This window comes from Pristis pectinata, chromosome 29, assembly GCF_009764475.1.
Source record: "Pristis pectinata isolate sPriPec2 chromosome 29, sPriPec2.1.pri, whole genome shotgun sequence".
NCBI lineage: Eukaryota > Metazoa > Chordata > Chondrichthyes > Rhinopristiformes > Pristidae > Pristis > Pristis pectinata.
In genome coordinates, this window is record NC_067433.1 from 2,260,959 (window position 1) to 2,276,068 (window position 15,110).

The window sequence follows — 15,110 nt, forward strand, 5'->3', positions numbered from 1 at the left end:
TGGATAAAGTACTGCCGAACCCAAGCCAAAAGCTGTTTGTTTTATGAACAATGCATCAACCTTGATACAAAGTAAGATCCCGTTGGGCTTGGATCAGGTAGCTGGGCTCCAGAGCTCCAAACACTTCGGGTACCTGGGATGGGGAGTGCTGCACACATCAGTCCCATGCAAACCTGGTTATCGCTCCCACTGGAGGCAATGCTACAGCTCTCTCGCTTCCTGTGGTCACTCATTATCTCCCATTATTAATTTTTATGTCAACAGTCACGGTGCATTTCCCAGCTCTGCCCACTGGGTGTCACTTTCCTCAGTCTGTGAAGTGGCTGCTGGTGATTGGACAGTGGGCATCGCCCTTGGTCTGAGGGGATTGCACAGCCTGCCTCACCTGCCTCCCTCTGTGTTACAGCATGTACTTGTGTCTGGTGTGTGGGCTGGTGTTCCTGCTGGGGGCCACTGGGGCGCAGAGGAACGCAACAGTGCTGCCGGCTGCCTTTCTCCGCGACCTGCTCAACCGCTACGGGGACAACGAGGTCCTGGCGCTGCACCAGCTGAAGGCTCTCCTGAACCGACTGGATGTGGGTGTTGGAAGCACCAAGATACTGGCTGGGACGGGCAATGGAAGTCTCTCCAAGGTAGTTACCACCTCCCTCTTCCCTCTTCCCTCTCCCCCCACCCCCCCGTCCACCCTCTCTCCCCCCTTCCCCCCCCTCCACCCGTCCTCCCCCCTTCCCCCCCTCCACCCGTCCTCCCCCCTTCCCCCCCCACCCGTCCACCCCCCTTCCCCCCCTCCCCCGTCCACCCCCTCCCCCCGTCCACCCCCTCGTCCCCTCTCCCCCCCCGTCCGCCCCCCTCTCCCCCTCCCCCTCCCCTCCCCCTCTCCCCCCTCCCCCTCTCCCCCTCCCCCTCTCCCCCCTCCCCTCTCTCCTCCCCCTCTCCCCCTCCCCTCTCCCCCCTCCCCCTCTCCCCCCTCCCCCTCTCCCCCCTCCCCCTCTCCCCCCTCCCCCTCTCCCCCTCCCCCTCTCCCCCTCCCCTCTGCCCCCCTCCCCCTCTCCCCCCTCCCCCTCTCCCCCCTCCCCCTCTCCCCCTCCCCCTCCCCCTCTCCCCCTCCCCCTTCTCCCCCTCCCCCTCTCCCCCCTCCCTCTCCCCCTCCCCCTCTCCCCCTCTCCCCCTCCCCCTCTCCCCCTCCCCCTCTCCCCCTCCCCCTCCCCCCCCTCCCCCTCCCCCCCTCCCCCTCCCCCCCTCCCCCTCCCTCCCCTCCCCCTCATCCTCTCACCCCTCCCCCTCTCTCCCCTCATCCTCTCCCCCTCCCCCTCTCCCCCCTCCCCCTCTCCCCCCTCCCCCTCTCCCCCCTCCCCCTCTCCCCCCTCCCCCTCCCCCCCCTCCCCCTCCCCCCCTCCCCCTCCCCCTCCCCCTCCCCTCCCCCTCCCCCTCCCCCTCCCCCCTCCCCCTCCCCCTCCCCCTCTCCCCCTCCCCCCTCTCCCCCTCTCCCCCTCCCCCTCTCCCCCTCCCCCTCTCCCCCTCCCCCTCTCCCCCCTCCCCCTCTCCCCCCTCCCCCCTCTCCCCCCTCCCCCCTCTCCCCCTCTCCCCCTCCCCCTCTCCCCCTCCCCCTCTCCCCCTCCCCCTCTCCCCCTCCCCCTCTCCCCCCTCCCCCTCTCCCCCCTCCCCCTCTCCCCCCCCCCTTCCGCCCCCTCTTCCCCCCCTCCCCCGTCCGCCCCCTTTCCCCCCTCCCCCGTCCAGCCCTTTCCCCCTCCCCCCCCGTCCACCCCCTCTCCCCCCTCCCCCCCGTCCACCCTCTCTCCCCCCACTGTCCTCCCTCACACCATCCTCCGTCCCTCCCCATCCTCCCTCCCTCACACTGCAGCCCTTTGCTCCGCTGCCCCCGTTAAACGACGCCATATTTTTAACAACTGCATTGACTTCGTGGTTCCACCTGCTCCCCGTCATGACGTCGCCTGTCACACTCACACCGCGCAGAAACAGGCCCTTCGGCCCACCGAGTCCGTACCGACCATCAACCACCCACTTGCACCAACCTCATTTCATTCTCCCCACATTCCCATCAACCACCACCCCCACTCCCCCCCCAGATTCTCCCACTCACCCACACCCTGGGGGCAGTTTACAGCGGATGATTTAACCCACTGACTTTTGAGATGTGGGAGGAAACCGGAGCACCTGGAGGAAACCCCCGCGGTCACAGGAAGAACGTGCAGGCTCCACACAGACAGCGCCGGAGGCGGAGGTGCTGGAGCTGAGAGGCAGCGGCTGCACCACGGACCCGTCTCGAGTCCCGTGCAACGTCTGCGCTCCTCCAGAGAACTTCCCTGGTGTAATTACTCCACCAGTGCTGGCCCTCCCCCGGGTTTCCCTCCCACGGGTCTCCCTCCCTTGGAGCTCCCTCCCCAAACTCTGCAGATCATTCACCCCTGGGGCACGTGTCAAATTCTCCCTACTTGGCCAAGCTGTCACCTGACCAGGGACCTGCTCTGTGACCCAGGCTGCTGTATCTCCTGTGGACGGTTGGGAGACGTTTCCCATGTCTGGCAGCAAGTACCAATTGCCCGCCGCCTCGGCGATGGAGAAGGTCGAACCTCACCTGCCTGAGGTCCACTCCGTGACTCCCCGATTGCTGAAATTCCAAATCACTTCCAGCACTTGCTCCATTTCCCCGCTGACCATCTCCTCTCCCCAGCTCTGCAACCCATGACCATCTCAGGCCTCCTAGAGAACCAGTGAATTCTCTTCACAACCCAGGACATTGTCCAGGGATCATTCCTTGGCCTCTCACTGCCCACCCATGTGACCTTTGCTGTCCTGCAGTCTCACTCCACTCTTTGCTCCTGATCTCTGCACACTTTCCCTGTGGAATTCCCTCCCAGAACATCCAGTGTTCCGCCTTTGAAGCCTCGTGGTGTTCCCTTGGTACCTCCCAGCCCATGGAAGACCACCTCCTCTGCATCCCTTGTTAATGGGAGAGAGGAGAGGGGAGCCAAGGCAAGGGTGGCTCTCGTAGCTGTGGACTGATGGAGGCTGACACCTCCCTCTCTCTCTCTCTCCTCTCTCAGTGCCTCTCCTCCTCGGAGATCTTTGCAGTGCACAACCTGAGCAACAGCAGCAGGATCGACGGGACCACCTTCACACACATCTGTCCCACCATCCTGCAACAGCTGGAGAGCGGTGCCTGTGCGTTGGAAAACCAGGAGAATGAGGAGGACGAGGAGACTGTGGGGTTGAAGCCCACGACCGCTGAAGGTACGTCACCTGAGGGAGAACAGAGCCTGGTGAAAGTACCCCCGTTACCCTCTCCCCACCTCATTCTCTGTCCTTTCCCATCACTGTACTGAGGGAGGGTCACACTGTGGGAGGGACAGTACTGAGGGAGTGCCACACTGTGGGAGGGGCAGTACTGAGGGAGTGCCACACTGTGGGAGGGGCAGTACTCAGGGAGGGGCACATTGTGGGACGGGAGGTACTGAGGGAGGGGCACACTGAGACTGGATGCTTGCTAGTCAGGTGTGGATAAACCCTGGGCCATCATTGGAAGTTGGGTGGGATCTCTCCTGCTGCCTCTGGCTATTGTTTATCCCCCCAGCTCTCTCACCAATGGAGCTGATTATCTGGTCATTATGTGCTACAGTTTGTGGGAGCTTGCTGTGTACAGTTCATCTGTCCTTTGCCAGTTTTGCAGCAGTGACTGCCTCTCCAGTGGATCGCTGTGTCCCGGGGATCTCCAGAAGAGTGAATGTTGGTCTGGTTGGGTTAGCGATGTCTTTGAAGTAACACGTCAACGACTGCTTTCGTTGTGCACAGTTTGGGGCCTTGGCTTTGTCAGCGTATCGGTGATAAACCTCAGCTCACTGCTCGGAGCCACGGTCACCCTGTGCCAGGGAAAGCGTTATTTCCACAGGGTCCTCACCTACTTTGTCGCCCTGGCGATCGGCACCCTGATGTCCACCGCCATTTTGCAGTTGATTCCAGAGGTGCAGTACACGAGCAACTCCCCTCTCACCTCCTCTGCTGAGCTTTATTGGGAGACAATTACCAGGTCACCAGGAGACCGCCTGGTAACCACTTCCACACTCTGTGTACCTGCGGGCCAGCTCTACCTGTGTGTGTGTGTGTGTGTGTGTGTGTCTGGTGTTACTGAGCTCACTGTGGCACCCATTGCAACATCCACCCACTATTACAGTGTCCTGTCTCCTGGGTGTATGGGTTGGGGTTAAGACACTCTGACCTGGGTGAGGAAGTTGGGGTTAAGACCTTTTGACATGAGTGTGTGGGTTGGGGTTAAGACCTTTGACCTGAGTGTGGGTTGGGATTAAGACCTTTGATCTGGGTGAGTGGGTTGGCGTTAAGACCTTTGACCTGAATGTGTATTGGGCTTAAGACCTTTGACCCGTGTGGGGGTTGGTGTTAAGACCTTTGACCTGAGTGAGTGGAGTTAGGGCTAAACTTCTAAATGAAGAGCTCAGCATCCATGTGACGTGCGTACTGAGTGTTTGTGTATAGCACGGGGCCACGCTGTAGGTGACAGAGTGTCGAAGCTCATTCCAATAGTATTGGCAACAGCTGCTTCAATGGGTTTCAGGCGGTCTGAGAGACTGCCCATCGAGCCCCTCACCCTTTGGTAATCTCAGCGTGTCTCTGCGGGGATATGAGATCGGTTGGGCAAAGCTCGGCCTAGAATGAGGCTTCTCCACTGCCTCCCTACTTATGCCCTCCTCTGAGAATTGCCTCACACATGGGCAGATCTCACATCAAAGCTCTAACCTAAAGTGGCTTCCTTCACCAATGTGGAGCCAATACCTGACTCTTGTAATTGGATCACAGGCACCACACCTTGGGACTGGTACCAGGCCAGACTCTCCCACCTGAAACCCAGTGACCAGCGTTGTTTCTCCATCTGCTCTGTGACTGGACCGGCGCGATTTCTTGACTAACACATCGCTCCTGTGGGAGTGAGTCCACAAATTGTAAAAGCAGCAATTCCCCAATTGGCTTCCAAATGAGACTGGAACAGAAGAGTTAAGTGGTAGTGACAGGGCACATGACTGGGCTTGTATTGCCAGCTGTAGGAGATTAGGAGGTAATATGAATGAGGTCTTAAGATCATTAGAGGAGTTAGGAGTGGAGAAGAACAGTTGCCTGGGAACTTGTTTGCACAACACTGATTTTCTGTTCGTGTTGTGCAGCTGAAAATTGACCTTTTAGTCCCCAGCATGAAACACATATCAACCATTCCCAGGTCAGTGCACCAGTCTGGAGATTTAACCAGCAACTTGTGGGTGTGAGTCACACGGGGTGCAAGGGATGACTGTATTCCCTTACACAGCTCCCACTGGTGTATCTCAGGGTGTGTGGGTCGTGTTCTGCATCAGAATCTGGTTTATTATCACTGATGTGTGTGTTTTGCGGCAGGAGTACAGTGCAAGACATGAAATTACCATAAATTACAAAACTAAATAGTGCAAGAAAAGGAATAACGAGGTAGTGTTCATGGGTTCACGGACCGTTCAGGAATCTGATGGTGGAGGGGAAGAAGCTGTTCCTGAAACATGAGTGTGGGTCTTCAGGCTCCTGTACCACCTCGTTGAGCATTGCCAACTGCCTGGACTTCCCAGCCAGCTTGGGGCACTGGGGAAGGCAAAGTCCTTCCCACCCCCACCGAACCCCCTCATCACACGGGCTCCCTGAGTTTCACCATCTCAGCAGCAGCCCCTCCCCATCCCGCACGTCCACTGAGTGTGGGCTGTGGTGCTGCCCCCACCCCAGTAACAGGAGTGTGGTGCTGGGTGGGGCTTTGGGGGCTGCCCCCACCCTGGTAACAGGAGTGGGGTGCTGGGTGCCAGTTTACCATGTGGAACCTGGAATTGTACAGCACAGAAACAGGACCTTCGGCCCATACGTCCATGCTGACCTTTTTGCCCATCTACGCTAATCCCATTTGCACGCATTAGGTCTGTATCCTTCTATGCCTTGCCAATTTAAATCTCTGTCTAAATGTCTCTTAAATGTCATCATTGTGTCCGATTCCTCCACCACCTCTGGCAGCGAGTTCTAGATATCACCCAGTCTCTGTGGGGAAAAGAACTTATCCCTCAGTTCTTCTTTAAAACTCATCTTAAACCTGTGTTGTGTTTGATACCCCAACCTTGGGGGTGAACGAGATTTTGACTGCCCACCCTATCTCATAATCTTATACACCTCTGTCAGTCACCCCTCAGCCTCCTCCGCTCCAGGGAAAACAGTCCCAGCCTGTCCGATCTCTCCCCATAACTCCAATCCAGGCAACATCCTGGGGAATCTCCTCTGCACCCTCTCCAGTGCAGCCACATCCCTCGTATAGTGTGGCGACCAGAACTGCACACAATACTCAAGTGTGGTCTTAACGGTATTTTGTAAAGTTACAACTTAACGTCCCAACTTTTGTATTCTGTGCCCCATCCTATGAAACATGCCATGTGCCTTCACCCCCCACCCCCATCTACCTGTGTTGCCACTTTCTGGGAATTATGGATTTGGATTCCTAGGTCCCCCTGTTCATCAGGATTCCTTCGAGCCCTACCATTTACCAGATGTGTCCGACCCCTATTTGACTTCCCAAAATGCATCACCTCACACTTGTTGGGATTGAATTCCATCCCCAACGCTCTGTCCAACTTTCCACCTGATTTGTGGAGTGGGCCCGAGGCCTCACTGGTGTTGCCGTGGGCAGGTCCCAGGTTACGGTGACTCCCTACTCAACGCACCCACTACCAGTCCCATCTCCTCTGGTAGGGCGTGGGTGGAAAGGGGGACACCTTAAAACTAGAGGCCCGCTACTTGTGTCACAAACCAGCAACAAAAGAAACACACTGAGCATGATTCAGTGTTAAAAACTATTTTATTAATCACTACTTATGATAATATGTAAAATAAAAGTAAAAATGTTAGTATGTTAGAATTCAAGAATGTTAAACCTCGAACGTTAACCCCAAAACTAAACTCTTCGTGTGTGTGTGTGTGTGACAAAGTCCAAAACTCCCAGTTCCTGAATGGTTCTTAAAGTTCAGTTCCGCAAGCCATAAGGTGAAACATGAGCAAGGGCTTCTTCAACAACCACCGTTGTCTGAAGATAAGATGTAGATGTAGAAAAACATAGAGAGAGTACATACGAAATCCAAATGTTCCACGATGGAACCCAAACGACACTTCAGTGTTTACTCGGTAGTGACTTCCTCACCCCGAAAAGCATCCGAACCGTGGTCGTCCACATACAAATACCTGGTTCCTTCTACAGGTCAGCAACAAAGTGAACTCCACCGGATTACTTCCAACTTCCATACATGGATTTCAGTGGCAAACACAGTTATTGTTTCTCATCCATCGATAGAGAAAACAAGCAGGCTGGTGTCTCTCTCCCTTCTCTCTCTCTCTCCTTCTTCTTCTTCTTCAACAACGTCATTACGTCCTTTATCTTCTATTGACGTAAGCACGCCCCACACACACATACACACACACTTTCTATCTTAAAGGGACTTTCACTGAGTCCGTAACACCTCCCACCTAAAAAAAATTTTTCCAAGAAAATTTTAACCGCGCATACAGTTAGTAATGTTAATAATTATCATGCTACACAACTACAGACTATCAGATTAGTACAGATACATGTTTCCCATTTAACATCGCGAAAGACAATCAGCAATCACATTATCTTTGCCTTTAATGTGAGTTATCATGAGATCAAACTCTTGCAAAATTAAACTCCAGTTTAACAGCCTTCTGTTCTTGTTTTTGACTCGGCTCAGAAACACCAATGGGTTATGATCTGTATACACAGTCAATGGTTTCTGAGCGGTGCAAACATATACACTGAAATGTTGCAAGGCTAAAACAAGCGACAGTAATTCTTTCTCTATGGTGGAATAATTCTTTTGATGCTCATTAAATTTCTTTGAAAAGTAAGCTACAGGATGGTCAATATCATCAAGGTCACCCTTCTGCAACAACACAGCTCCTGCAGCTTCATCACTGGCATCTACTGCTAATGAAAATGGCTTTTCAAAGTCAGGTGTTTTGAGCACAGGATGGTAGCATAAAATGGCTTTCAGCTTCTCAAATGCTTCTTGACAAGAATCTGTCCAAACAAACTTTACTCCCTTCTTCAGAAGATTAGTTAGGGGAAGAGCAATATCAGCAAAATTTTTACAAAATTTTCGATAATATCCAACCATTCCCAAAAATCTTCTAACAGTCCTCGTACCTGTGGGAATAGGGAACTCAGATATTGCTTGAACTTTTGCCTGAACAGGAGCTTGCTTGCCTTGACCTACAACATAACCAAGATACGTCACAGTGGCATGGCCAAATTCACTTTTAGCCAAGTTAACTGTAAGGTTAGCCTTGGAAAGTCTTTCAAACAACCTTTCTAACGCAGAGATGTGATCTTCCCAAGTATCATTCCCAGTCACTAAGTCGTCAATGTAGGCATCTGTATGTTTTAACCCATGAATCACTGAATTAATCATTCTTTGAAATGTTGCCGGAGCATTTTTCATTCCAAATGGCAAAACATTGTATTCATACAATCCAGAAGGGGTTACAAAGGCTGAAATCTCCCTTCCTCTATCTGTTAATGGAACACACCAGTACCCTTTTAATAGGTCAATCTTTGTAAGAAATTTTGCCTTTCCCACTCTGTCTATGCAATCATCCACTCTAGGAATAGGGTAAGCATCTGACTTTGTTACAGCATTCACTTTCCTGTAATCTGTGCAAAATCTAACAGTTCCATCAGGTTTAGGTACAATAACACAGGGCGAACTCCAATTTGAAGTAGAATGTCTAATAATATCATTTTCCAACATGTATTTTATTTCCTGATCAACAAGTTTACTTTTTTCCACATTCATTCGATATGGGTGTTGTTTGATTGGTTTTGCATCCCCAACATCAACATCATGGGTAATTATCGATGTTCTGTTTGGAACATCTGGGAACAGATTTTTAAATTTTAAAATTAATTCTCTCATCTGTTGTTTTTGTGAAACTTGTAAATGGTCCAACTTCGTTTCAAGGTTCTCCATGATATTTTGGTTTTTTAGTTTTGATGGAACAATATTTGGTCTAAATTGGCCTTCCTCAACATCAACATCAGGCATTCTAGAAACAACCTTTACACCATCCACCAAGGCCACAACTGAATCCCTCTCATAATAAGGTTTTAGCATGTTTACGTGACAGAGTTGTTTTTTCTTGCGTCTATCTGGTGTTTTGATTATATATGTTAGATCAGTCACTCGAGATTCAATAACATAGGGTCCAGAAAAACGAGCTTGCAAGGGATTATTTTGGCTAGGGAAAAATACCAACACCTTTTGCCCCACTGCGAATGTCCTAGGCCGAGCACGTCTATCAAAATATGTCTTCATTCTTATCTGGCTTGTTTTCAGATTCTCTCTCGCTAGCTGGCAGACTCTCTCCAACCGAGTTTTAAATTTTTGGACATAGTTCAACAGACTCAAGTGAACTTCTTCATTTACCCATTGCTCTCTTAACAACTCCAAAGGTCCTCTCACCCTATGTCCAAACACAAGCTCAAACGGACTAAATCCTATTGACTCCTGGATCGATTCTCTAACGGCAAACAAAAGTAAATGGATACCTTCGTCCCAATCCTTGGTGTTTTCAAAGCAATAAGTCTTCAGCATATTTTTGAGAGTAGAATGAAATCTCTCCAGAGCTCCTTGAGATTCTGGGTGATATGCAGATGATACAATCTGCTTTGCTCCCAGCTCATAGACTATTTGTTGAAAAATTTTTGACATAAAATTACTACCTTGATCAGATTGGATTTCTTTTGGCAAACCAAACAAGGTAAAAAAATTTTACAAGAGCCTTTGACACCGTCTTGGCCTTAATATTTCTAAGGGGTATTGCCTCTGGAAATCTAGAAGTGGCACACATGATGGTTAACAAATACTGATTTCCAGTCTTAGACTTTGGTAATGGACCAACACAGTCCACAATCACCTTCGAAAAGGGTTCACCAAAAGCAGGAATTGGTTTCAAAGGAGCCACAGGGGGTTTTTGATTTGGTTTACCTACCATCTGACATGTGTGGCAGGTTCGACAAAACATCACCACATCTTTTCTCAAACCAGGCCAATAGAATTGTTTCAAGATCTTCCCTACAGTTTTATTCACACCAAAATGACCACCCAAAGGCATACTGTGGGCCAGGTTTAAAATCTCATCCCTATAAACTTTTGGAAGAACAACCTGATGAATAACTTCCCATTCCTCAGTAACAGGAACATGAGGAGGTCTCCATTTCCTCATTAACACTCCATTTTTGACATAGTATCCAGTTGGCACTTTTCAATCTCCTCACATGAGAGAGCTTTTTCTTTCAATTCTGTCAATTCAGGGTCCTTTGTCTGTTCCACCATAAAATCCTTCCTCGACAAAGACAAATCTTTAAATTCAGGCTCACTATAAGGATGTTGATCCTCCAGTGAAGACAGAAAAGTCTCAGATAAGGCATCATAATTTTCTTCCTGTTTAGGACTGTCACAAGGAACCACATCAGACTGCACCGGACTGTCTGTCTTGGCTAATTCTTTAGCTCTAGCTCGAGTCACCGCACATGATGGGTAAACATCTGGATCATTCTCAGACTCATCAATCCTTGGTTTGGTTGTTAACTGTACCACAGGATCACTTTCTCCATCTGCAAGGTCATTTCCCAATAACAAAGAAACTCCTTCCACTGGCAAACTAGGTCTTATCCCTATCTCGACTGGTCCTTCTACGAACTTTGACTTTAAAATCACCCTGTGAAAAGGGACAGACATGGTCTCACCTGTAACACCTCGTACTAGATTTACTTCACCAGTGTCACTTTCTTCACCAAAATTTAAAACACTGTCCAGCAAGAGAGATTGACTAGCCCCAGTATCTCTTAAGAATTTTCACTGGCACCTGGGGTGACTCATCATTCAGTGAAACAAAACCCTCTGATACATACGAACGGAATTCTTTTCTCACCTCCTCCAACTTTTCCGCTTTTCCCTCTTGCAAGGACTGATCTTTAACAGCATCTCCTAAACCTTTTTGATTTTTAATTGCCTGAAAGCAAGCATTGGGCCCAGCTTCCTTCTTTTTCTTCAAAAGGGCACAATTAGATATCACATGGCCAGGTTTCCTACAGTAATAACAAGTACGCTCAACAGGTTTCTCCAGCCCTGGCTTCTTTTCATCTTTTCCTTTTTGATTACCTCCCAATTTAATCTCCACTTTACCTGGATTGTCCTTATAACTCGTTTGAAAGGTTTTAGGTTGTCCCCATTTTGGATTTAAAGCATAAATGTCTGCCAACCTAGCAGTTTCTTGTAAAATTTCCACTCCCTTTTCATTTAAATATGTTGTTAATTCAGCTGGAACACATCTTTTAAAGTCTTCCACTAATATCAATTCTTTCAATTTATCAAAATCCCCATCTACGTTTTTAGCCATGTACCATCGTTCAAAACATATTCTCTTTCCATTGGCAAATTCCATATGTCTGATCTGCAGATTTCCTCAAGTCTCTAAATTTTTGTCTGTAAGCTTCAGGTACCAATTCATAGGCCTTCAATATAGCTTGTTTTACCTTGGTATAATCAGCTGCATCCTCAGCAGACAAAGCAGAATAAGCTTTTTGAGCTTTACCTTTAATCACACTCTGTACCATAAGAGCCCATCCTTTCCTTGGCCAGTTTGAACTCACAGCAACCTTTTCAAAATGTTGGAAATACTGATCAACCTGATCTTCCTCAAAAGGAGGGACTAATCGAACCTCCCTACTGGCTGAAAAACCATCTTCAGAATCAGATTCCAAACTCCTACGCTTCATTTGTAACTCATGCTGCCTCTGTTTTTCCTTCTCCTCACTATCCAGCTCCATCCTCTTCAATTCCATCTGCTTCATTGCTAGATCAGCCTCTATCTTTAACTGGGTTTGCTCTCGTTCAGCCTCTAATCTCTTTTGTTCTCGTTCAGCTTCTAATTTATTTTGCTCTCGTTCAGCCTCTATCTTTGCCAGCTGCACCTGTGCCTCAGAAATTGCTATTTCACTGCCAGGAAACTGTTTTAACACTTCCTTCTCAAACACCTTCTTTTCCACATAATGGCCAGCTATCAGTCTCTGAATATCTGCCTTTCTCATAGACTGCTTTACTTCTGTAAGGTTTAGCCTTGTAGCAATCTTTATCAAATCATCCTTTTTCGCCACCTCCAATCCTTTTTGGGTTGGTGACTCCAAAAATGCCTTAATATCCATTGCTGCTGGTTTCCACACACACAAGCCAATTAAAAAGAATTTATCAGACCTCCCTCAAAAATCTTTGGATTGAATCCCGAACAAATCTCGTCAATCTGGGGAACGATCCCAGATGACACTCGTTAACCTTTGGATTGGATCCCGGACGAATCTCGTTAACCTTGGGAACTATCCCGGACGAGCCCCCAATTTTGTCACAAACCAGCAACAAAAGAAACACACTGAGCATGATTCAGTGTTAAAAACTATTTTATTAATCACTACTTATGATAATATGTAAAATAAAAGTAAAAATGTTAGTATGTTAGAATTCAAGAATGTTAAACCTCGAACGTTAACCCCAAAACTAAACTCTTCGTGTGTGTGTGTGTGTGACAAAGTCCAAAACTCCCAGTTCCTGAATGGTTCTTAAAGTTCAGTTCCGCAAGCCATAAGGTGAAACATGAGCAAGGGCTTCTTCAACAACCACCGTTGTCTGAAGATAAGATGTAGATGTAGAAAAACATAGAGAGAGTACATACGAAATCCAAATGTTCCACGATGGAACCCAAACGACACTTCAGTGTTTACTCGGTAGTGACTTCCTCACCCCGAAAAGCATCCGAACCGTGGTCGTCCACATACAAATACCTGGTTCCTTCTACAGGTCAGCAACAAAGTGAACTCCACCGGATTACTTCCAACTTCCATACATGGATTTCAGTGGCAAACACAGTTATTGTTTCTCATCCATCGATAGAGAAAACAAGCAGGCTGGTGTCTCTCTCCCTTCTCTCTCTCTCTCCTTCTTCTTCTTCTTCAACAACGTCATTACGTCCTTTATCTTCTATTGACGTAAGCACGCCCCACACACACACACACACACACACTTTCTATCTTAAAGGGACTTTCACTGAGTCCGTAACACTTGGAGTCGATGATTAGAAGCTGGTAATTGGTTTATTATTGTCACATGTACCGAGATACAGTGAAAAACTTTGTGTGGTGCCATCCAGACAGATTGTTCCACACATAAGTTCGTTGAGGTAGTACAAAAGGAAAACAATAACAGAATGCAGAATATAGTGTTACAGTCACGGAGAAAGTGCAGTGCAGGTAGACAATAAGGTGCAAGGGCCATGACGAGGTAGATTGAGAGATTAAGAGTTCTTTATCGCACAAGAGGTCCGTTAAAGAGTCTGATAACAGCGGGATAGAAGCTGGCCTTGAGCCTGGTGGTACGTGCTCTCAAGCTTTTATATCTTCTGCCTGATGGAAGGGGGAAGAGAGAATGTCCAGGGTGGGAGGGGTCCTTGGAACTTAGGCACAGATGTTCCCTTGTAAGTCCAGGGTCCTGAACCCTGGGTGAGAGTGTGCATTTTGGGGGGGTGGATGTAGAGATGTACCCCAACTTCAGGGCAATCGATGCCAGGGAGCTGACAATGAAATGTTATTCGAGAAATCAGCCGGGACTGAACTCCACCTCTTAACCTTCAGCGGAGCCAAACTCCAGGTGGTTGTTCATCGGTCACAGGTCTGACGGGGGCAAGGGACATCTTGAATTGATTGATTGATTTGATTTAACGGTTTTCTCTTTTTCTACCCCCCCTCCTTCCCCTGTTCTATCTGTCTCCTCTCCTCCCATGGAATAACCTCCCCTCGCTCTTCGTCTCCTGGTCTCTCGACTGTTGGTCGTCAGTCTGGGGTTACGGTTTTCTCTGCGTGACAGTCATCTCGCTCTGCTCCCTGCTGGGGGCCAGTGTGGTGCCATTCATGAGGAAAACCTTTTACAAGCGACTGCTGCTCTATTTCATTGCCCTGGCAATCGGGACGCTCTACTCTAACGCCCTCTTTCAGCTGATCCCAGAGGTACTGTAGATGCCACTGGTTCTCTGACACAAGCTGTGCGTGGAGAATGTGCTCAGGCCGATCCCTGCCTGACCTTTGGCCTTGTTGCCCAGAACCTTTGACCTCTCACTTTCCCTAACCCAAAGAAGGGACACAGCAAGGTTTCTCCTTACAGCTCGCTCTGTTGATAGCCCGTCCGCCGCCACCCTGCCACTGAGCTAGTCCGATAGCAGCTCCCGAACTTGCAACCTTTCCCACCATGAAGGACGAGGGTGTGGGTGTGGGTCACCCCTGTCTGGAGGTCACCCTTCATCCCCAAATCCAGGCCAGCAGCCCACTTCTTAGGCAGTTCTGGAAGCCTTGGGGTCAGAGGTGAAACGGTAACCTAAATTGACCAAAGGAGTTGCTGACTGATGTTCACTTCATGAACGCTCATGCCCCTCAGGATTAAGCAGAGTTCCAGAACACCCAAGAGGGCTTGGGCAGACCTAGAACTCTTGGGAGGACTGGGCGGTCTTCTAGAACCCCATGAGTGCTAGGCAGGTTTCTAGAACCCTCCAGAGGGCTGGGTAGACTTCCAGAGCCCTCAGGAGGACTAAACATTCCTCTTGAACAGTGCAGAGGACTAGGCAGAAGCAGGCAGGTGGGTGAGGCTCGGGGACCGGAGTGAGAATCTTTCCTTTTCGGAGGGAGGACAGAAAGACGTAAACACGGTGGGTGGAGCTGGTGCTCACTTCAAGAACACTTGCAGACTAAGTGGCCTTCTAGAATCCTCAGGGGGACTGGGCAGGAGGGGTAGGGTTGTACACAGATATCCGAAGGTGGGAAAGAGCTGGAACATGCTGCTGGAAGGGGTGGGGGAGGTAGACCACCCCAATGGATCTGTAAAGGACCCGGAGGAGTCAGGACCTGGGATCAGGAGTGGGGAAGTGGGAACATTCTACTTCTGGTGGGCATGGCCACAATGGGCTGAAGGGCCTCT

At 49.6% G+C, this 15,110-nt stretch overlaps 1 protein-coding gene across 3 annotated transcripts in view; it reads left to right on the forward strand.

Annotated features, from left to right (window-relative positions):
- Nucleotides 1–15,110, forward strand: part of slc39a14 (solute carrier family 39 member 14) — a 40,119-nt gene that overhangs the window by 11,592 nt on the left and 13,417 nt on the right. For 2 of the 3 annotated variants that reach the window (XM_052041269.1, XM_052041268.1), the window contains exons 3-5: nucleotides 407–632; nucleotides 3,066–3,252; nucleotides 13,980–14,149. In XM_052041269.1, coding sequence (XP_051897229.1) covers nucleotides 408–632; nucleotides 3,066–3,252; nucleotides 13,980–14,149 — 582 coding nt within the window. In that variant the 5' untranslated portion in view covers nucleotide 407. Of the gene's footprint in view, nucleotides 1–406; nucleotides 633–3,065; nucleotides 3,253–3,810; nucleotides 3,981–13,979; nucleotides 14,150–15,110 lie in introns of all 3 variants that reach the window. The other variant, XM_052041271.1, reaches the window with a different exon arrangement.